Genomic DNA, 23,278 nt, shown 5'->3' on the forward strand with positions numbered 1-23,278 from the left:
ATCGGCGAAGCCAAGAAGCTGGATGGACTTCCTGAAGATCGTGCCACTCGTGTCTATCCCAGCTCTTCTGATCACACCTTCTAACGCGATGTTGAATAGCAGACACGAAAGTCCATCACCTTGCCGTAACCCCCTTCGAGATTCATCACTCACTCACTCACTCACATCACTCGATCCATCGTCGCCTTGATCAATCGTGTCAGTTTATCCAGAAATCCGTACTCGTGCATAATCTGCCATAGCTGATCTCGATCGATTGTGTCGTATGCGGATTTGAAATCGATGAACAAATGGTGTGTGGCACGTTTTAATCGTGGCATTTCTGCAGAACCTGCCAAATTGCGAAAATTTGGTCCGTGGTAGTCTAAATTCTAGTACTACACTATGTTTGTTTTGATTCGCTATGAAAGTTTGACGGATAAAATGAGGGGTTCGTGGATTTTCCTATGGTTTGAGAGCTGCATCGATTAGCTTGGGACCGAAGATAGTACCAGAGCTAACCCAAAGAGTTAAGCACATTTCTTCGGGACCTTCTGGTCTTAGAGTTACCTCTATGATGCTACTACTCCTATAAAGAGAGTCAAATTTACTCATCTGCACTTTTGGTGATTATGAGTAAACTAAACTCAAATTTGGGTCGTTCTCATTCGGCGTGCTGTCCCTTTCTTCAAAACAACCCTTGCACTCTCTTCTCCTTCATGTTTATTTCATCTCAATTGGATCCCTACATCTGCTATTTGTTCTTTGAACACTTTCATAGTTGCTGATTATAGCTTTACCAAACATCCATACATGGTGGCATGCTGCATGCACAATGATACTCTATAAAGCGAAACCATGAATTGGATATAGTTGCAAATATCTTCAAATATGTTAAAAGAATTGTTAAACCTCCTTGTTGACTGACAAACTGATGTCAGAAAAAAAGTTATCGTATAATTCTTTCCAATCAACATTACTTTAGTGGTAACGCTCTCAACAAGTACCAAAAAATGCGAGTAAATATCGCCACCATTCCCCATCACACAGTTGTGTGAAATCGAATTTTGTTTAGCTGGACGCAATTGGTTATGCAAACAATATTTCCATTCTCACCAGACAGGAACGGCAAACCGGGATGGGCGCCGTCAATTAGTGTATTCCAAATTTCAAGGTCAACTTTCGGATGTTTCTTTTCAATCGACAGACCATCGGGCAGTATCATGATGACTTTGTTCTTTTCATTCAATCTTTATTCTATACTGGATGAATCATTTGTTAAGAAGTAATCTTCTTGGCTGTTTTCCTTTCGCCAGGATAAAAAAAAACTCTACTGTACGTGCTTACAAACTAGTTTTTTTAATTTACGATTTGATTATAAAAACACATATAAACAAACTCATCACAGACAACATTGTTCCAGTTTAGTAACACCGTATTAGGAGGATTTGTAGTATAGTTGGTGGATCGTCTAAAAGCTACCATGCAGTAACATGTTAACGAAGGTAATCATGGAAACCTTTACGCCTTACGCTTTAACTAGGATCACTAGAATAAATGTGCACATAGTTTCATAATGAGAGCGATATTTGGTGCATGTTCCCATTCATCCCTTTCGAGTCTGGGTGGAGGGGAAAGAGATTCAAAAGAGGGGGGAGACTGTTCTACGCTGGGAAGATGTCGTCCATGGTGGCCAACTGGAGGATTTCGTTGGCCGTGCTCTTGAATGTTTCCGATAGACTTCGCTCCAGACCGGGCGTCAGTTCGTCCAGGAAGAGACGCGAGTTGTCGTTGATGAATTGGTTGCCTACTTGAGACAGCACCGGGTCACCGTTGAACAGATCCTTCATATCGAATTGACCTTTTTCGATTTGAATCTTGACGGCCAACCGCTTCACGCGCATGTACTGCTGGCCGTCCTTGTTGTAGCGTTCGGTGTACAGCTTGACACGTGCACGAGAGTTTTCTGAATGATTAAGTGGCTGTTAGTCACTGACTTGGACGTATTTAATTGTTCGATCTTACCTAGGACTCCCTTCAGATCACCGATACCGGCAATGTTGAGCAGCAACAACTTGATCTTGAGGTCGTACTTTCCGCGGAAGGAAAGCTTCGGCAGATAGATGTTGAAGTCAAATGTCATTTTTTCAAGGTTGACTCTGTAATGTGAGATGCGATCGTGTTAAGTGTTGGCACATGGTTGAATAAGCGTTAACTTACTTGAGATTATCTATTTGGAACTGACTGGGTCCACTGACCAACAGATCGCTGAACGTCGCCTTGAATTCCGATCCACGGTCCATGTTGACGGTGGCCAGGGCCAGAGGTTCCAGCGGTGGGATCGAGAAGTCATCGGAAATTTTTCCCGACGCCAAAAGTGGCCGCAGAGCATTCACCGAATCGACGATGCATTTGTTTATCTCGGGATTACTGCGCCTGCACACCTGGATGGAGGATGCTGTAATTGAGATAACATTGAGTGAGATTATCGAAAAGCAAAAGAGTGGCAGTTCTGATTGGATGTCAACACCATAACGATGAATCAGTAAATTTCTTTTGAACTGACGGTAGAACGTGCCATAGGACATAGGAATGATAGCATCTACCGGTACGACTGACATTCGATATGAACGGGGAGAGTACTCCATCGATTAACCAAGCCGTATGATCGAAACCTGCGCGTGCTGCATATTGATTGGATTGATATTGGTCAAAGACGAATCTCAATGGACGGCACGTGAATTGAATTACCGATAAGTTGAATGCACATCAAGGAAATCGTTCGATCTTATGTCACAATTTGTGAAGGTCTGACTAATTTAGGCTTCCAAAGCATTTCCTGGATGAGTTCTAACACACGATAATAGCTAGCCATTCTCGAGAGTCGTAAACCTTAGTACAATATTTCTCCATTTCAATCTACTAAACCAATGAGGTCAGATTCTATCGATAATGATTGGTTATTTCTAGGGTGCAGAATGCTCTGAAACGTAGGTGAAATAAATAATGGATTGCTTCATTTATGTAAGTCTTGGGGCTGGAGCTGCTTTAATTGTTATGACTGATGATCAAGAGAAAAAGGTTTCAAGTCAAATGAGTCAGATATTGTACCTCATGTATGGGTCACCTGGGGGTGGGACAACTTGATTGAATGTATCAAAATATTAGGAGGTATTTAGCTTTACTTGGGATATACTAGAAAGCAAATATATCTATAGAACAAACATTGTTCAACATAAATAGTTCTCTCTTCAACATGCATTAGTTTTAGAATATGTTTCAATTAATCGTTGATATTTTGAGATATTTGAAAATATTTCCGAAAATAACGCCGCTGTTTTGACGTTGATGGTGCGTCATGCGTGGAAAATTGTAAACCTCGTTATATAAAAATTGTTGTTTCATTGTGTTAATGTCCTGGCTTACCTAATCTGTTGAAAGGATCTGATAGCATTTTTTCACCAGCTTTCAGATGGTGACCTCTGAATCAAAATCTATGGTTGCGAACATAGTGAAGTGTTGAAATCCAATATGGCAGTCAAATTGAAGATGGCCGCCAAAAAAAATTCATTCCAAATGAAAGCCCTATCCTTCCTCTTCGTAACAACGTGTTGTTTGCATAAGTTGCATATGAAGTTTCAAAGATTTTACATAATAAATAGGTCGAGAATTGCTAGAATGACGGCCTGGTTTCAATGAGAATTCTCTTTTTTTCTTTACTTTTCGTTCGATTTTTTTTTTCTTTTTAGATTTTCTTGTCATCGATCTACTAGATGTTCCCGGTTTTTATTGAAATACCTCTCACTTCTTTGAAATTACCTAAACTTCATACTTCCTGACACTTTTTTATAACACAATTTCCATGCAGCTTTTGTGTGAAGCTCTTCGTTTTGTAAATGAAGTTCGCCGAACTTCTATAAAATATTCTCAAACTTCTCAGAAGTTCCCAAAATTTCTGAAAAATTCCCAAATTTCTATTGAATCTTCTCAACTTGTACGAAGCTCTCTGAACTTTTACGAGAAACATCAATAAATACATGCAAAGAAATTTTAAACAGTGTTCCATTCATGTTTAAAACCCGCTCAGAAATAAAACCGAATAGACGAGCATTTGCAAATCAAGTGCAACATAGTGCTCGAATAATGAAACTGCAACTCATCATTGCGGGGATTCGCCTCTGTTCTAGTTTCAAATTTAAACTGTCCCTATAAAATACAACAACATTGCGAACGACCTCACTGCAGTGCAGTAAAAAGGGAGTCCAAATAGTATGAGCGAAGTCGCAACAGTGATCGAAATTTGTGATCTAGAAAACTTGAAGTGATAGGGCATATCAGCCATCATGGCGGCCATTTGTTAACGCTGCAAGGAATCACCTTTAAATCACTGATAGAAAGCCATCTCAAAACTGATCAACAGTATTAATAACTAATAACTTTGGAAGTGCTTCAAAGAACACTAAGTTGAGAGCTGACACAAGCTCGTGTAAGCATCACATCCCCAGTTTGACTGTTCGCAATGATGATTTCCAGTGACCAGATGCAGGTAATACCAGCCGTTTGTAGGTTTAGCCACTTCTTTTTAGTACTTTGGCTACCTTCAAAAGAATTTTCCGACTTCTCCTAAAAGCTTTTTCTTAACTTCCTTCTGAAAATAATTCTGAGTTTGCCCTGAAGATTCCACGGAATTTTCCCGAAAGTTTCATCTGTGCGATGAATTACCACCAATACTCCTAAAGAACTACCTCGCACAGTTGTAGGAGAAACATGGGTAGATTTCTGGAGGTAAATTATTAAAGAATATTTACCTACCGCCAGGGATTTACCTGTATACTAGAAATTTGAAATTTTCGCCCCACAGAGCTCAAACGGTTCCAAATTGGGCCCTGATTAGCCTCCCAAAATTTGAACTCATTTAGTGAGAAACTGACTTGGCACAAACCATTTAAAGTTTATATGGGAATTACTATGGAAAAACCATAATTTAGGTTCATATCTATCTTAAAATGCACCAGTTCACTCTACTTTATAAAATGATAACTGAGCTTATTGAAAATTTTCTCAGCTACAACTTTGTTCAAAACCAGTTTTCGATCAAATTTAAGGAACAAAAGTTATTAATGATTCAAGTCACTGACGTCTTATGATTATGCTCAATCAACTGTTCAGCAGGCAACATTGGTGTTTATGGCGCTAAAAATAGAGGACAAAAATCATGGCTTCTATGTCACACTGCAGAATACAGTGTTGCCCACAATACAGTTGCTTAATCTTGCCATAAGATTATCAATCTCTTAAACAATTAATAACTATTTAATTTGACGTTTGGCTGAAAAACGATTTTCTACAAAGTTGTAGCTGATAAAAATTTCCATAATAATAGCAATAGAATTTTTTAACAGTACAATATGTAAATAGGCTAAAAGACAATGAACAAAAAGTTTTGTTTTCCCTTAGTAATTTCCATATAAAATTCAAATGGTTTATGCCAAGTCAGTTTCTTATCAAATGAGTTTAAACTTTCGGAGGCTTTTCAAGACCTGATTTGAAACACTGTGGAGCGAAAATTTCAAATTTTGCATCAGTCTACTGTATACGTAGGGGAATTTACGTATTCTCGTCAATCTAAGCAGCGTCCGAACTTTTATTAGCGATTTCTCAGCGTCACACACATACATGACAGATTTATTTGTTGACATTTATCTGCTGCTTGCTGTTCTACCAATTCCAATCGACAGAATTGATCAAAACGGGTTGAATATGTTTTTACAACGCTCCAAACTTCTCAGGTGAGTGTGACTATTGTCGGCAGTCTCTTTTTCTTCGGCACCCTTTCCATTTGAACTGCGTGTTAACCAGCTGTTCTATTATCGGCAACTCGAAATCAGCCGTATTTTGTAGTGTGTATATTTAATTTAAAGAAACATATGGCATAACAGGATTGCACAGTCTTCAAAATGTAATCAGATTGAAGCTGAAAAGGTAAGGAATCGGCTTAATACATTCAGCGAAGAGTTTTTATGGGAAAATACAGTGAAATTAACGTTTCAATTTCGGTTGCCGAAAATAGTCAATGGGTGCCGAAGCCATAATTTAGCCTATATAAATAAAAAAGGGATGTTAATAAAACAGATTAATAAATCATCGTTTAGAATAAACTCTCCGTCAAATACCCCCCTTCACGACTATACAATTGGTTTCGTTACATCTGTCACACCTGGGAAGTCTTTATGGCTTCCGCCGGAAGTGTCTTCCGACTTTCTCTAGTAAGTTTCTTTCAATTTCCATTGGACTTCCCCCGGAAGATTATTCCGATTCCTCCCAAAAGTTTCTTCTGGATTCTACTTGCCCCAGAAGTCCTTATCGGCGCATTTCTTTTTAAAGTTCCTATGGATGCATCAAATTTCTCCGGACTTCTTCCGGAAGCATCATCTGGAATTGTCTTATTACTTCCCCCGGAAGATTTTAAGCCTTCCTCCAATGTTGTTTCGACTTACTTCGGTTATTTTTTATTCTACCTATCCGTACCTATTTACATCACATTGACCCCAAGAGGCTTTCGTGCTTGCATACCCTAATGGTAAAGAACCGTGCCATCAGACACTAAACAACCAAACAGTTTTGTTAGTGAATTGGGGTTTTATTTAGACCATGATTCACTGTGATAAGTGTTCCTTTCGGTCGGACGTATTTTCAATCATACGCTGCGCATCATTGATCGATCGTCTTCACTCTAGCTATGAGTATTTTGTTTCTCGTTTCACTGCCGCGATGAAAGAGAGAATAAGTTTAAAGAAGATCTTACAGATGTAGATGTAACATCACAAAGTAATGATTTGAAAATAACCAACTAAAAATTAACTTCAATGATGTTCAGTCTTTTTCAAGGGTCACTCCACACAGTGTGCCAAAAACACAGTTTGGCACACCTGGGCACATGCATAAGTGTCGGTTAAGCCATTGTTTACATCTTACGGATCATCAATTTTTAAGGAATTGGTCAGAATGTAACAGATAATATTATTACTTGCTGCTTCTAGGAAATGCCGAAGTTGCTTAATGATTCGATGATGTGATTTTCATTGTCATTGAGCAGAAGGGCAAGAAGCAGCCGAGTGAACTGGAGGGAAGAGCTAGCACCAGCTACGAATGTTGTCTTCATGTGTTGGATAACCTCCGGGACAGGTGCCGAATGCTAATGGATAGAAGGTAGGTGGATTTAGCGTTGCAGTTCTCCAACTACCTACTTGTTCACTGAAATGTCCGATCAGTAGCGGACCGCGTCACTTAAGCAGATCTGTATTAGCGAGATGAGTAATCGCAGTGGAATATTTCATGCAATCCTTAAATATGTACGTCTTTTGCAGAGCGATCGATGGCAGATTAGACCATCGACATGCTGAGCGTACGGTCCGAGAGATAAGCAAGCATCTGGAAGCAGCCTGTAAGATTCAGAGCGTGTTGAATCATCAGAAGGCGGGTTTTCGGACGCCGGGGGATATGTTGTAGTTGGGAGGGAATTTAGTGACGACACAAAATGGGTGTTGGATAGATCGACTGTGGATTTGAGGTATACTGCCAGACTGTTTTGAATTAAAAATTTCAAGAATTGTACAAAATCCTTAATTGGATTACCTACTTCTAGCTTTCGTGGTTAAGCGATGTCTTTTATTTCTGCTTTTGGGCGATGTACTTCCACAAAGAGAATGAGTAGAGCTCGATTTTATATGATCCTGGGGAATGCACGAGTAGTAACTTAGCGCTGTTCCCGTTTTAGGATGACATTCAGAAGTTCGCATTCGTTAAAGCTATTCACCATAGCTGCAGCTTTCATGTTCGATTCCAACTATGATATGCCATCGAACAGCGTAGCTACCACGTTGAAAATATCAAGCTGACCGACAAATCATTTAATACATTCTGGCAGCTGGAACCACCGCCTCTATTGAGAACTTTCAGGAACCATTCCAACAAAGACCACCAGTCTGCGTTCCGTAGTCACGCGCACGCTAACTTGAAAGTACCCATTATTAGGTAAAAAATACTCATTTTGATGAAAAGTGGCTTAACTCATTGATGAATATGAGTGTTTTACCTTTTAATGAGTATCAGTTACCCATTCATGAGTAACTATTACCCCATTAATGAGTAGCTGTTACTCAATTAATGGGTTAAAAATTTACTCACCAATTAGTTAAGCCACTTTCCTATTTTCTTTTTTACCCATTAATGGGTACTTTCAAGTAAGCGTGCGCGTGACTACATTCCTATTAGAGCTATCGAACAGTTCTAGATAGAGCTGGAATTAGGGCGTAACAGCTTTTGTAAACAATGACTTCTCTTGATGATTTCTCGGAAGCCATGGCTCTCCCTGGCAAATCGACATAACCATCGAGTAGAGGAAGACTTCTCCTACCCGATGGATATGAAGGTTTGTGAAGGCGTGCCTTGAATTCCGAGAAATCAACGAGAGAAGTCATTGTTTACAAAGGCTGTTACGCCCTAATTCCAGCTCTATCTAGAGTTGTTCTCACTTTCCGCCTTAATGGAATTGATCCGACCGATTAAAAGAATGGAAACGGTTCAAACGTCTTTCAGTGAGCAGACCCCCACAGTTGACGCTAGAACAGAAAGAGAGAGCAGCGCGGGTGATAAAACCCTAGGTACTGCGGACTCACTCAATGTGCTTGTCACTTGGGAGCCAATGTGAACTGTCAAACGGGAGCCAAACATGCAGAAGCAACAAATGCAGTTACTGTTCTAATCTACCAACAAGCATTGTGTTCTCATAAAAATTATCCACATTCTTAATGTTAAGCTCAGGCTCAATGATGAACGTATAAAAAGCAGCATCAAGGGGCGCCGAGTACTTCATCCGTGTCGAATGCTGGGTCAAGCGTTGTGCCGAACGTGCCGAAATATTGCAATCAAGGTATCAGTCTCAGTATCCTATGAGTTTGGCAACCCTGCAGTTATGACTTTTATTTACATTTTCAAGTCAAGAACGGAAAAAAAAGTTGTGAACATAAATTCCAAGATAAATTTTTATATTCAACGTGCTCGTTGTCGGTCATTCGCTTTGAAGAAGTGATAGTCGAAGTTCAGGTCCTCAGCGGAAAGGAGAAGGGTGACTGATTTAGATTTAGAATTTTTGAAAACCCTAATAAACAAATAGGAGACCCAGGAAACTACTGAGATTAGTCATTAACGATAGCAAATTTACTAATGTTGCTATTCTTCTTTCTCATGGTTCTCAACTTCTTAATTTTAATCCGTTCATCCACATCTTCCATCGAATAATCTCCAACAGCATCCAAATGTCAGTCCAGGATACTGGTTGCAGTCGTTTGATGACTACCAACTCCTTGTATCTGCATGTTGTTCTTTTATCCTTGCTTGGTCATGCCAGAATCGCATATTAAACTCCCTGCAACTGCTGCCGGTTCCGATTGCGTTCAATAATACCACGATTAAGATTGGCGCCGTTGCCTCCGGTGTGGTTACCTGCACAATTATGTTAGCAGCATCTATCTTAATGTAACACCCAGTTGTGAAAGAGCGTGGAGAGACTGCGACCGGTAATACGGGATCCATTGACTCCACCATACAGTCAATAGAATCACCGAGATTGTTCAATCCATAGAATGAGCTGTACGGCTGGTGAACCATCAATCGTACCGATGTGGGGGAAACTGCTGCGGTTGCAGATACATCTGCAGAATGGTAGGATTTCTCGGCACCGGGCTGTTGTTGACACCGTACATTAGCGCTGTAATCAGAACTGAATTCTGAAATTGTCCTTACCCATACAATTGGCTCTCGGTCCGGATCCTACGACCTATTTTGCGTGGAGTGGTGACTCTAACTTATTCGTTTGGACTTCCTCGAAACTATGGGCATCTCTCAAAAGTCGTATGGAATGTCTGTAGAGGTTCATCCCCCGCAAGGTATAGGGACACAATTATATAATTTCTAATTATGATTGGGGACAATTCCGCTGGAAAATCGACAAAAAAATTAAGCTGCAAAAAATCATTTTCCTCCTTACTTTGAAGTAAACCAAGAAGTAAACCTTAGCAACTATGGTAAAATTTCTACAGTGCTGCCGTTTTATATTATATTCTATGTCATACTTGTCACCGTGTGCCATGAGTACCGATCAGTGTGACACGATGTGTTTCGGCACAGTGTGCAGAGTTGATTACCCCTTGAGCAGCATGGTATTTATGCCTCAGCAGAATTTTCGATTGCAGTAAAACATACTTTGGCGAAACAAGTGTGTGAACAAACCTTGATAGAGTCATGGGGGATCGAGCACTCCTGGCTCAGAGCTTTTGGCGGGAATCAGCTGAGAAAGAGCAAAACAGTTTTAAACTTGAGACAATTTTCAAGTAGTTTTCCACTGGCTTGCAAAATAAAATCAAACTACTCCGCAGTACCCCCACGATATCATGACACTATCGGCACAGTTGAGGTACACTGAGAAAAAAGTTAGCGCAGAATGCGTGTGTAGTGTAACCACCCCTTGTTTTTATTTTTTAATTTACTGAAAGATTAGATCGATCGAGATTGGGACATTCGTGACTGGACTGGGATGAGAATTGAATTAGTGATTTAGGCGTGAAATGTATGGATGCCCACCAATACGTTCATCAGTTGATACTAAAAGATGAGGAGGTTTTATGCCCATTTGAAAAACGCTTTGAAGTGTCTACTCAAATGGACTTTTACCTGCTCCGAATAAAGAAATAATAACGAACAAAAAACAAAACAATATATGCATAATAATCCTGCGTATTTTGTAGAAAAATTACATATTGGTTTCAAAATTGTAGCATAACTTTTAACCAAGGTTGCAAAGACTAATTTCAGCTAAAATAATGTTTTTTGGAATAATAAAACCAAAAGATGGTATGATGGCATGTTTTACTTGTAACTTACAAGAAGAGGTTACAAAGTATGCGTTGGAAACATAAAACCTGTAAATTTTGCTTTCTATGAGTCACAATCAGCGATTTGCTGATCGCTGAGTGAGTGAGTGAGTGAGTGAGTGAGTTTGTGAAAAATCGCTGATTGTGACTCTCATGAAGTGAAATAAACAGGTTTAATATGTCAAACAAATTCTTTGCAACCTCTTCTTGTATCCTACCAATTCAAAATTTGATCATGGCATCTAATTATTTCATAATTTAGAAAAACATTGTTTTAGCTGAAATGAGTCTTTGCAACCTTGCTTTTAACAAAATGTTCTTATTTGCAAACGATAGTAATCAAATATTTTAATACAATTTGTGATTTTTAAAGAAACTAGACAACTATTTACAAAAACCTTAAAACTTTAAGCCATATTGATTGGTTTTAATAATCTTATCTCAATCTTGTTTTGAGGCATAACATCTCTGATCACGGCTTACTTCGGAAGGGAAGTAAAGCCGATGGTCCCCGGTTCATGAGTTGATGGGTCAATATGCAGGGTCCAGGTGTGGAAGCTGCCTCCCTGGCGTCGGTAGCATTGGTGCTCAGCACGGAAACCAAGATCGATGGAAATCAAGGGAAAAAAACACTAACACGGGACATAATAAAACCAAAGAAGATGACGTTTTTTGCTTACAGTCTAATTTTGAAAGTTATATGCATTGTTTTTTTCTGTAGTTGTGGAAATATTGATTTTAACGAAATATGGACTATTCTAAAAAATATTGTGCATTTATCGCTATCAATTTTTTTTTTCTGATTCGCATTCAAAATCCATTTTTTTTTTGGAAAGAAAATCAAATCTCCATACATTATTCTTCTGATAAACTTTTTGCCACAAAAGGATTAAACTATTTTTTTTTTCAAACACTATGCAATAAGCAGTTTTTCCAAGCTATAAAAAATGCTTTTTTTAATATTTTAATTTGCGAAGTTTTTTTTAGCTCAACTTGAAAAAATAGTGTACATTTTAATGCAAAGATTATGGAATTGCAATTGTTCTACTTTTAGTATTGAAACAATTTCCAATGAAAGTTTATATAAAAAAATCATTTTCTCATAAAATCCTGGGATATGCTATCACTCGTCTCACTTCAAAAACTGTATTTAGCGAAATATTCTATTCAATATCACTCTGATGATTAGGTAGTTCCTGTTGTTTATTCACATAAGTGATCCGATATTTTTAGTGTATGAATGAGATGGTTGGCCAGAACCAAAATATGCGCAATCAAAATTACTTTTGTCGAACTATAAGAGATACAAGAAATCAGTGGAAAATTCCAACTATTGTAAACAAAATATGCAGCACATTTCCACGATAAGCAGTAATTTCAACTCCAATCTAAAGCTCCATAAATCTTGGCAGTACATCACTAGCAGTGCTAACGGCATCAATTTACGTTGCATGTTTGCATCAATTTTGCCAAAGTATGCTTAAGTGGCTCTCATAAATTTTCTCGCATTAAGCACATTTTGCATTACTACACTCCCTTTACGATTTTTGTTTCCTTATGTTGTTGAGTAATCGCATAGCAAATAATAAGATGACACTCACGTAATGCTCCAAGAATGGAATCTATCCTTAGAACGACTCCGATTAGTAGAAGTGCGGTGACTGCTTTCATTTTGCCTTGATTTATCTTCGTTATCACACTCTTTTCGATTTTTTTTCCGATCAAGTCAACTTTCACAGCACTTCAAAGTCCATGAACTTGAGATCCTTTCTTTGTAAGCAACACTGTTTCGAGCACTCGCACAGCTTCCTTGTAGAAGATATTCTTTTCTCGCTTTCACCGGTTATCCTTGAGCAGAACTCTTCACCGGAAGCTTATTTCGAGAATGACAGAGAAACCAGACACAAAGGATCCTACAACCGCTACTGGGTTACCATAGGAACTATGAATCCAGGAAATTCTTCAACCACCTACTCTGACTAGCGCAGAACCGAAGCCGACTGTTTTCAAAGCTGTGCAATCGGGTGCCTTTTATAGAATGTGTCCACTCGTCGACGGTGGCGGCGGGATTCTCATTCTGAGTCGCGTTGCGTAGCCATCTACCCTATCGAGGTGTGATCGTGCGCGTGCAGCACAAAACCGCCGCTGCCGGTTTCGATATTGTCTGAACGAGAGGATATTTATCGAATTTGGCCCATTGTCGCCCGCCGCTGCCGATAGTGGTCTTCACGTAGGGGATATAAACACAAGCTACACTTTATCATCGAAGTAGGCAACATTAACGGCGGCGTTGCTTGTTTACATACGCGTAAGAGCACGGCGCACCGATTGCTACGATGATCGGGGATTTTCACGATCAGTGGTGGTGCGCGACATCAGGAAGACGGCTCGATTCGCGATTGAAGAACTTCTTGAGAATGTGGCGGAGCCGTCCGACGGCTATGTACACAGTTCCATCATCGGAACCAAGAGGAGCGATGCAAGAGATCTGGAATTGTTTTTCTCCAGAACTCGTTTCGAAGAAGTCAAATATTTTGTCAGCAAAATGTTTGCACATTCGAAATATGTGATATGTTCACATTATTTATTGTAATTGTGACGTCAAGATTGAATAAACTAGCACTCCTTGAAGGACACATAAGATAAATTATGACGGACACATATGATTTCTTGTTTTATTTTATAAATCGATTCATGAGCGTTTTGAGTAGAATAAATGTATAGCTTAGCACGTTGTTTTTGCATTCAATTCTACTACTATTGTATCACTTTCACTAATTCTCTATGTTTGAAAAAAAACTATAACAGATACGTATTTCGTTGACTACTTGCAAACTTATTCCGTGTTTATTCAAGATTGAATTTTGGATATATATATATCTTAGCGAAAAAATCGAAACTTGATGCGGTCGCACAGGCTCACAGGGAAATAATATCTCCATGCATTCCGAAACTTTTCGAGGCGATTGTAAATGAAAAACTCTTTCTTCAAATTAAAAACAGAATAACTACTATGCAACATGGCTTCTTTAAAGGCCGTTCAACAACTACGAATTTGCTCGAATCAATTAATTATTCCTTGAATGCGATGGATAACGGAAACCATGTAGAAGTGTTTTATACAGATTTCAGCAAAACGTTTGATCGGATTGACATACCCATGCTTCTTTTTAAACTTTGAAAATTTGGAATTCATTACGCTTTTATGCTGACGACATTTAACTTTTATTGGAAATAAAACATGTCAAAGGCATCAACACATTCAAAGAGGAAACACAGATATTTCATACTTTGTAACATAAAAGCCTGCTACAATTATATATAAAAAATGTAACTCAATTACCATTAGTAGAAAACGAATCCAACCCGACATAGCAATCACTTTAGGAAACCAGAACGTAGAAAAGTGTGGTAGAGTCAGGGATCTAGGTGTTATTTTGGACTTAAAGCTTACTTTCACCGATCATTATAACACAATTATTAACAGAGCTAACAACATGCTTCCTTTCATAAAACGTTTCTGCTATAACTTTCACGGTCCTTATACGATAAAAACATTGTAAATTGCTTATGTAAGGTCGATATTAGAATATTGCAGCATAGTTTGGTCTCCTTTTTCAATCATACACGAAGACAGCAGTTTCTATTGTATACACTCCGCAAGTAAGGTTGGGCTGTATTTTCTCTGCCAGCTTAAACAGTTCGGTGGATGCTAATAAATATCCAAACATTGAAAGAGCGTCGTGAATTTGCTATGATTTCATTCGTAAACGATATCGTATCACATCGCACTGATTCAATAGAACTATTGTCATCCTTAAATTTCAATACACCATCTAGGCATTTACGAAACAGAAATATATTTGCTACGAATCGTCATCGTACGAATTAAGAGGTATTCAACTTTGCACAGCTTTCATGCCGAGTGATTGAGTTGTGCCAAGCACTGTGCCGAACGTGCCTATCAAGGCCAATCATAGTATGCCTATAAAGGTGTCAATATTCCATGAGTTTGGAAACCCCGAAAGCTATGACTTTTGTGATTGAGTTTACAATCTCAATTTCTCTGATGGATCTTGGCAAGCATTCACCTTCATTCTCATTAGAGCGTTAGTGGTTTGGGAGGTAGAAGAGGAACTGGAAACCATAAACCGAAGTGCGTGTCCTCAAAGATATAACCCAAGCCTATCATATAGCTTATTATGATGCCTTTTATCACCTCCTAATTACACATCACCATCCGTTCAAGCCTACCAAGTTACAATCTGATTCAGTTGTGGTACCTTCCGCAATGTACCACTGATGAAATCTATCAAACATCTCCCCCTGAAAAGCTGTCATGCTTCGAAAATAAGATTCTCGGCCACCGCAGACTTCAGCTGAAGCACTTTATCCGGCGCCTGTAGGTTTGTATAGAACTCGAAAAGTTTCCGTCCTTAGCTCCAGACAGATGACAAACATGGGCGATCCGTGGTTCAAGAGCTTATAGCAGTACTGATACATCTTTCTAAACTCTATGTCGCATGGTACTCTTCTTTTCATACGAATAACATAACGAATAATAGTGTACACTCAAAAAATTCCACACGTTTGATCGAAGTGTTTAAACACTTGATTTTTTAAATGCACAATCTCAATTACTTTAAGTGTATTTCACCTTGGTCCAATGTGTCATACACGTTAATTTCTAATGTTTCAAACTTTGAAATGTTGAAAATCTTTCACTATCTATTCAGGTGTATTGCACATTGAATCACACTACTGTTCAAAAAAGATCGATTTAAAGTGTTTTGCATTTCAATGCAATGTGAATTGCTTGCTCAGAAAGGTAAACATCGAAAACAAGAGTTGTGACTTTATCATATCAACACGCCTCATATATGAGAACAACCGTGGCATAGTGGGATCGAACGAAGACTCCGGCAGCAGCACACCCCAACAGTCCATGATCGAATCCCAAATTAGACCCATTAAAAAGATATGTGAAAGCTCTGGCCTCTGGCAGTTTTGTGTATATATTTGTCGATTCATTTTTAGAGTCGGCAAAGTAGAAGTCGATAAAGTAGGATATTGTAGAATATTGAACTATGATGGGCAAAGCTATTGATATCACCAAATGAGACACACAGAATTCAAGTGTGTCACAATTCAAATCCATAGTGTTCAGGCATGATTCATATAGCATAAGATTCACACATGAAATGGATTTTTTTTTTTTTTTTTTTTATTATAGTCACTTTAACACTCTTGGGTCATTCGTGACTTGTCCGGGGGTGAGATTTGAACTCGTGACTTTGGCGTGAGAGGTATGGATGTTAACCACTACGCCGGGGTCGCCCCCACACATGAAATGGATGTGTTTCACAATAAGCGCAAAATTAAGTGTGAGACACATGGTGATGACGTGTGGAATTTTTTGAGTGTAGGTGTTATCCCAAGTAGCATTTCTTGTTTTATTGCACTCTATTAGTGGTTATTGAGATCAATTTCATAAAACCGCCAATAAAATTAATAGCTCCAGCACAACCTTTTGATAACCGCTATAAGATCGTCATACAGCTTAGTGGACCACTCTTGATAAGGTTTATAAAGCATGTTTGAGAATCACAATAAAGCTGTCTTAAAACCTTTTGTCAGGAAGCCTCATACTCTACAAAAGGTTCTCATAGCCTCTATAAGAGTAATATTGTATCCAAGCAGTTTTATTACGCTTTGGTGAAAATCAGTTATAAAGCCAATTTAATTTGTATTGGCTTCAAAGCAACCGCCATAAATTAGCTTGTTGTTGTTCTGTTCTGCTGAAACTTTTTTTCCAAATGGAAATCTTTTGCGGTAAAAATATGTTTGAGTGTTGGTGTCAAGATCACCATGCCATCAATTTTGTTTCATGGCGACATTAGTGAAAATTTTAAAGAAAATATATGACTTTTTAGAAGTTCCAAAACATATGCGCTTGAAATGTTATCGTGTATATTGAGATAATATGAGCGTTAAATAAATGCGCCTCCAAAATAATTCAAGTTAACAAAAAAGATTGTTTCAGAAATCAAATGAATTTGATGGAATTACCTTAATTTTACAGAAAATTGATCTCAATACATAAATTCATAACAATGCACACTGGAAATCATTTCGGATCTCTTATTTAGCCATTATTTTATTGAAATTTCTTGGATTTTATTCCAAGGCTAATGGCATTTTCATAATGACAATATGGCGACAGAGGACAGCAGGCAAGAAAAACACCAAGCGCAATTTCTTAAAATGTCTAATGCTTACATTGCACACTGGGTCAGGAATGCAACCTAGCGGATCAAAATTAATAACTCCGAAACGAAGCATTTCCGCGACTTGGTGTCTTCGGCAAAATTTCTCGTCATAATAAGGACCATCTATTGACATAAACAAATAGTTCAAAACTCTTCCGCAAAGATGGTGCCACAATCTAACTTCTTTCTCTGACGTTTTGGAGACTTGATGTTTTGGGCAAAGTTGTTTATCTTGACAAAATAAACAGCTATTTCAAAGATGTTAAATTTCCACTGTCTACTGGTTCCAAGTTATATGGAGTTAAAGAAAAAATGTCGAAAATATGGTTTTTTTCTGTTTAGGTTTTTTTGCTTACAGCTTTATAATGTTTTATTATTCTCTTATGCAAATACACTAAATAAATAGCTTTTGTGAAGAAACATACTGGATTAAGCTTCAAATTTCAAAGATATTGTTGAAAAAACGAGAAAAAAAAAACACAATTTTTGAACATTAATATCTCCCAAAGCGCAAAAAATCGCAACTTTCTCTTTCGTTGATAACTTATTCACAGAACCGTTTCTTGATGTGTTTGTCGTATTGGATGCTTGATAAAAGCTTCTTTTATCGATTTATGTGCTGAAAATACCTGGGAATGTTTTTACATGACCGTGGGGATGCAAAGAGAAAGTTGACGAAGCGAATCTGTCAATATTACTTAGAACCTAATGCAATGTTCAGCATGAATTCATTTTTTTATTTGAGGGCAAATGTATATTTCTATTCTACGGGTGCAACCGATGAATTTTACAAACATTTAGAAAAGTTTTGAATGGTACATTAACCTTTATGAAAAGTTATGCGTGATTTCAACCTTTTTGCCCTAGGACTGTCACCATTTCGACCAAGATTCGACCGTGTCACCCCATGTATATGCGAGCGAGACGTATACACGAAATGTTTTCATGCTCATGCTAACAATTTTGTTGATTTTCTTTGCGCTCCGCTTGGAAGTACCGGAAAGTTTTGATTATTTTCTATGTTGTAAAAATAAACCACCTATTTACATTTCTGACAAGTCGCAACTGAATGCTTATAATTGTTTTAAAATAACTGTTTCATGGCCAACTAGTTTTATTGCGCTTATTTATAAAGCAACGAAAGGATTAATTTTTTGGTTTTATAAGGGCAATTTATATTACTTTTTTGTATACTTCAAAGCAATCATAAAACCTTTCATAAGTGAAAATAGCATAAGCATCAGTTGGTTTTTTAATTAGCTTTATAGGGGTTTTGTAGATAGCTATAAGAATGTTTCATGACTTGCATTGTATATGACCGTCATAAAGCTGTAAGTAATGGTTGCAGCTGCAATAAAACCTTTATAAATTTGGAATATAGCCAAGCAGCTCTAGATTTGTTACTTGGGATACCATCTCTGTCGTATAGCTGAGATTTGCTTGATTTGCCGTTTGCTTGATATTGATGAAATTGTTGGTGTGGCCTTCCGAATTTATCATCTAAGCCAACCGTCGGCCATTTTTCACAATGATTCGAAAACGAATCGTCTCTAGAGGTAACCTGTTTCAGACGTTCTAGACCGGATGTAGATGAGCTCGACTGAAGTGAGGCTCGAATAGAAACGGTTCTAGATGAAAAAACGATCCGCTGGGATTTTTGCTGTGATTTGGAAGAGGCGGACTTAGTTTTGCTAGGTTTGAAGATATGCATGATTCAGACAATATTTACAAAACTTTTCGAACGATCTTCAACACCCGGTGGGAACCCGTTTGACGTTTTTAAAATTCTTGATTGAAGCCTTGTATCACCAGTTTTATGTATAACACTCTCTCACTAGCTTCATTTGTGAGTAAATAAAGTATTGAAACGAGTAGTAAACCTTCCCAAGTAACAATTTTGGTTTTATGAGGGTTTTGTAGACCGCGATTCAGACTTGTATAATGCTATAAAACCTCTATAAAACTTGCAATGTTACTTGGACTTAGCAAAGATTGGCAAAACATTAACACTCAACAGTGATGCCGTTTTATATTATATTGCGTGTGTCCTACTTGTCAAAGTGTGCCTTGATGTGCGGAACAGTGTGACATGCTGTGTTTCGGCACAGTGTGCAGAGTTGATTGCCCTTGGTTTATTTGAAATCTTATGACAAATACGCAATGAACACTTTAAGAGAGTGCCTGAATAGAACCTGGAAAACCTAGAATCTTCAGAAAAAAATATTTTACCTGGAAAAACTTGGAATAATGTGGGAATTTTTAAATTTCCTTGTCAATCATTTTTTAAGAATAGATTACTTTTCCGTTCATTAATAGATTAATCGGTTATTCGAATAAAATACATCACTGGGTGAATGTGAAACGACATTTCAAACGGGCTGCTAAAAAATAATGCGACAATTTGAAAGGGACCACGGCTAATGACAAATTACGTCCCCATGGCAACTGAAATAAACACGTGTAACCGGTTTGACCGGTTGATGTAACTGTTCAATTATTTTTTGCACGGGAGTCTAAAGTTGTACAAAATGCACAATAAATTGTGATTATTTAATTTGTGTACATAAACAATGCTCAATTTCATCTGTGTATATTGTTTCTAAATGTAGTGTTCTAATTAATTTGGTTTGGTCTAGAATGTAAAGGTTGAACACGTAACAATCCGGGCACAAAAATCTTGTTGGGGTATACAAATGCGTTTTATTTTTCATTGTTCAATCTAACAGCTATATGGCATTATCAAATGGGGTAGGTCACTACGTACACCAATCTTGGGTCATCTTTTTTTGTCAGTGTGCCGATTGTGCCGGTCATAGAGCAAGCTGCGATTTTTGTAAAATACCCATTCCGGCAACCCGGTATTTCTGACACCTTGAATGTTTTGGTTTGAAATCGCAAAGAAAAATCGGATTGAGGATGACGTGGGAAGTGGCCGGTGTGGAAAATTTGGGTGTTTTGAGTTCATAGGGTAATAAAAGTCCTGTGTTTTAGTGTTTTATAATGCCCTCAAAGGCAGACCAGAAACCTAGCCTTTCGTGATGTGAAAAGTATCGGTCTATCAGCGGCCGGAAAGAGTCGGAACCGGTGGGGGCTGTTGTTGGAGATCGACTATAGAGGATGATGTGTTTGTTTTGTGTGATTTGCAGCATTATTTCAATTAAGGGTACTAATGGGGTCTGATTAACTGCCTCTATTTCATGAGCCCACTCTAGAACTTACAATTCGTATTTAGATTTATAAGCGTACTGCTGGTCTGAATTCCTCTGGTGTATTCAATTAGAGGATGTTCCTCAATATACAGTCAATCAGCACGTAATGATGTGAAAAACTTCAACTTCAGTTGTCCAGCAGTGCTCCCATTTTATTTACAACAATCAAATGCCTACGAGATTGTTCCGAATCTAATTTCGGCAAAATATGCTGAGTGACTTACCCCTTAGGTATTATCGAAGACATCAAATCAAGAAGACTGACAACTTTGCCAGAATCCAAGCGACAGATACAATAGCGCTGTGCTTGAGTGAAGGTGGAAGCAACGCATAGAAAAAATGAGCAAATACACTAGCCTTTCTTCTGCGGATGTAATCTTTGCTATCAAATTCGTTCGAAGCATTTACCTTTGAGCGGCTGATGACGCGATTGTACCTGTCTCATAGCGTTCGTATGAGAAAATGGAAGAGTTGCCAGTCTTCTTGATGTGTTGTCCTCAATATTATGCTTATTGTAAGACTATTGTTTCAGTCTTCCTTCTTACCATATACTATTGCTCGAACTTTTCTTCGTACACGGCCCATCATCTTTGCAACGTGCCCTGTTCCCACTTTTTTTTACTGCCAAATTCAATTTCCGCTTGAAATCCTTCAGGTCAGTTGCAGTTCCACCCTTTTTCTTCAGTATGTGGTTCACAATTGACCAGGCCGGCCTTAGTTCCGGAGTATTGGCCGGATTCATTTCTTAGGGAACCACCGTGACGCCATTTTCGCTGTACCACAAGGGGGAATCAACTCTGCACACCCCAATCTGTGCTGATAGTTTTCGCTGTGCCGGAAGCTATGCCCAACGCTGTGCCGAAGCGTGTCAATCAAGTATCCCATGAGTTGGGCAACCTTTAAGATTTAATGACTTTTGTGATTGTTTATTTGTGATTGTGCAAGAAAACGAAATTGTTCCAAGACGACTGATTGTAGCCTGGGTGCATGCCGATCTTCTTCAGGGAAACATTGACTGTTATACACTGCTGAGTAGTATCGACATCAATACCCGCCGCCGTAATCTACGATCGCATGCTTTCCTGAACAACCGCCTCTCACGAACCAACTACGGATGTAATGAGCCCATGCGGAGGATGTAACAACATATAACAATGTTATATGTTGTTACATCCTCCAACATATGCTACAATGTATTTTACTTCAATGTTTCCCGTTTTAGAAATAAGTGCAATATCAAGAGTATTTTATGTTAATTAGTCTAGAATAAGTATACTGCCGTTGGGGTGAATATTTTACCTGTTGACCATAACATAAATAATTAAATAGGGTATCAACATTTATTGAACGAATCCTGATTACTTAAACAGGGTGAGCTACCGGTGGCTATGAATATCACTCATCCGAGGAGCATGATTTGTATGACGCTATGGAATTGACCCATGTAAACCGTGATTACCGATATTGTCGCTACCGTAAACGACAAGCAACTGTTGCAATCACGTTGGTTGCAAAAGTGGATGAACCTGAGGGTGATTTAGTTATTGCTGTTCTGGCTACGATCTTGGCGCTGCTATTTATTACCACACTTTAACAACTCTTGAAGGGAATTAGACGTACTTTACTGTACTTTCTGCAGGAGAGATCCGAGCAAAGTCCTATAGGTTTGACTTCTAATCCGGGATATGATCGTCTAGTCCGATGGATTTATTAAATTCATCCTGAAGCGAAGATCAGCGACTGTCAACAAAGCGCAAAACCTTAGCAAGTATTGGAAAATCGTCAGCAAAAAAACAGTGATGCCGTTTTATAATATATTCTGTGTCATTCTTGTCAATTTGTGTCCTAGGGTGCCGAGCAGTGTGCCATGATGTGTTTCGGCACAGTGTGCAGAGTTGATTACCCCTTGCTGCAACACTTTTTGATGGAATTTGAATAGTGGCAGCCAAGTCCGGCCAGAATTGGCAATCCACCTCATGCTGCTCCAGAAAAGGTAGTAATCTCTTCCGTAGGCACTCCTCCTGGTAAATTTGCTGGTTCATGGTCCCTGAAGTAACGAAAGTTTCGCTTTTCAGCCCACAACTGTTTTGCTAGACAAGGAGCTTTTTGAGGAATTTCGATTTATTTTTGATTTTACATTCCACCCAAGTAACATTGTAAGTTTTGTTAAGGTTTTAAAGCACTGTACAAGTTTAAATCATGGTCTACAGAACCCTCATAAAACCCAAAATGTTACTTGGGCGGTCAACCGAGGTGTTCGGAGGAGAATTAATATTTGCATACTTTGTTCCAATAAATGAACTTCTGATCTGTACAACACTATACACACCAGTGCTGATAGACACGTGAGTAGTAGTAGTAGTAGTAGTAGTAGTAGTAGTAGTAGCAACAATCAATACGAAACTAACGATTTTAAATTGGCTCACCACTTTAGGAGCCTATTGGTCCCAAGCAAACGATTAACGTACCCTATTCTAGTTGAAATTCTATTACTACACTATGTTTGTTTTGATTCGCTATGAAAGTTTGACAGATAACATCAGGGGTGTGTGGATTCATGCAGAACATGCAGGGGTGAGTGAAATAGCTTGGGACTGGTTGGGACCGTTGTTCTGGTACTGAGTGAGCCAAAAATAATAATGATTTTCTTCGGGACCCAGTGGTCTTAGAGTTACCTCTATGGTAGTAGTAGTAGTAGTAGTAGTAGTAGTAGTAGTAGTAGTAGTAGTAGTAGTAGTAGTAGTAGTAGTAGTAGTAGTAGTAGTAGTAGTAGTAGTAGTAGTAGTAGTAGTAGTAGTAGTAGTAGTAGTAGTAGTAGTAGTAGTAGTAGTAGTAGTAGTAGTAGTAGTAGTAGTAGTAGTAGTAGTAGTAGTAGTAGTAGTAGTAGTAG

At 38.4% G+C, this 23,278-nt stretch overlaps 1 protein-coding gene across 1 annotated transcript; it reads right to left on the reverse strand.

The window, feature by feature from the left end:
- Positions 1-1,200: 1,200 nt before the first annotated feature.
- LOC135715331 (circadian clock-controlled protein daywake-like) lies at positions 1,201-12,929 on the reverse strand. Its single transcript, XM_065238653.1, has 4 exons — positions 12,512-12,929; positions 2,200-2,437; positions 2,005-2,138; positions 1,201-1,945 (listed from the first exon to the last, which is right to left on the reverse strand). The coding sequence occupies exons 1-4, from the start codon at positions 12,579-12,581 to the stop codon at positions 1,644-1,646; spliced, it is 744 nt and encodes a 247-aa protein (XP_065094725.1). The 5' UTR covers positions 12,582-12,929; the 3' UTR covers positions 1,201-1,643.
- Positions 12,930-23,278: the final 10,349 nt, after the last annotated feature.

The sequence above is a fragment of the Ochlerotatus camptorhynchus genome, unplaced genomic scaffold (genome assembly GCF_037179485.1).
Source record: "Ochlerotatus camptorhynchus isolate MF236.1 unplaced genomic scaffold, CSIRO-AGI_Acam_v1.1 ptg000045l, whole genome shotgun sequence".
NCBI classification, from domain to species: Eukaryota; Metazoa; Arthropoda; class Insecta; order Diptera; family Culicidae; genus Ochlerotatus; species Ochlerotatus camptorhynchus.

Coding starts and splice junctions, on each gene's coding strand:
- LOC135715331 (XM_065238653.1), bottom strand. CDS start 12,581: ATGAAAGCAGTCACCGCACTTCTACTAATCGGAGTCGTTCTAAGGATA. Junction 2,139..2,199: donor TTCCAAATAGATAATCTCAA/GTAAGTTAACGC, acceptor CTCACATTACAG/AGTCAACCTTGAAAAAATGA. Junction 1,946..2,004: donor TGATCTGAAGGGAGTCCTAG/GTAAGATCGAAC, acceptor TTAATCATTCAG/AAAACTCTCGTGCACGTGTC.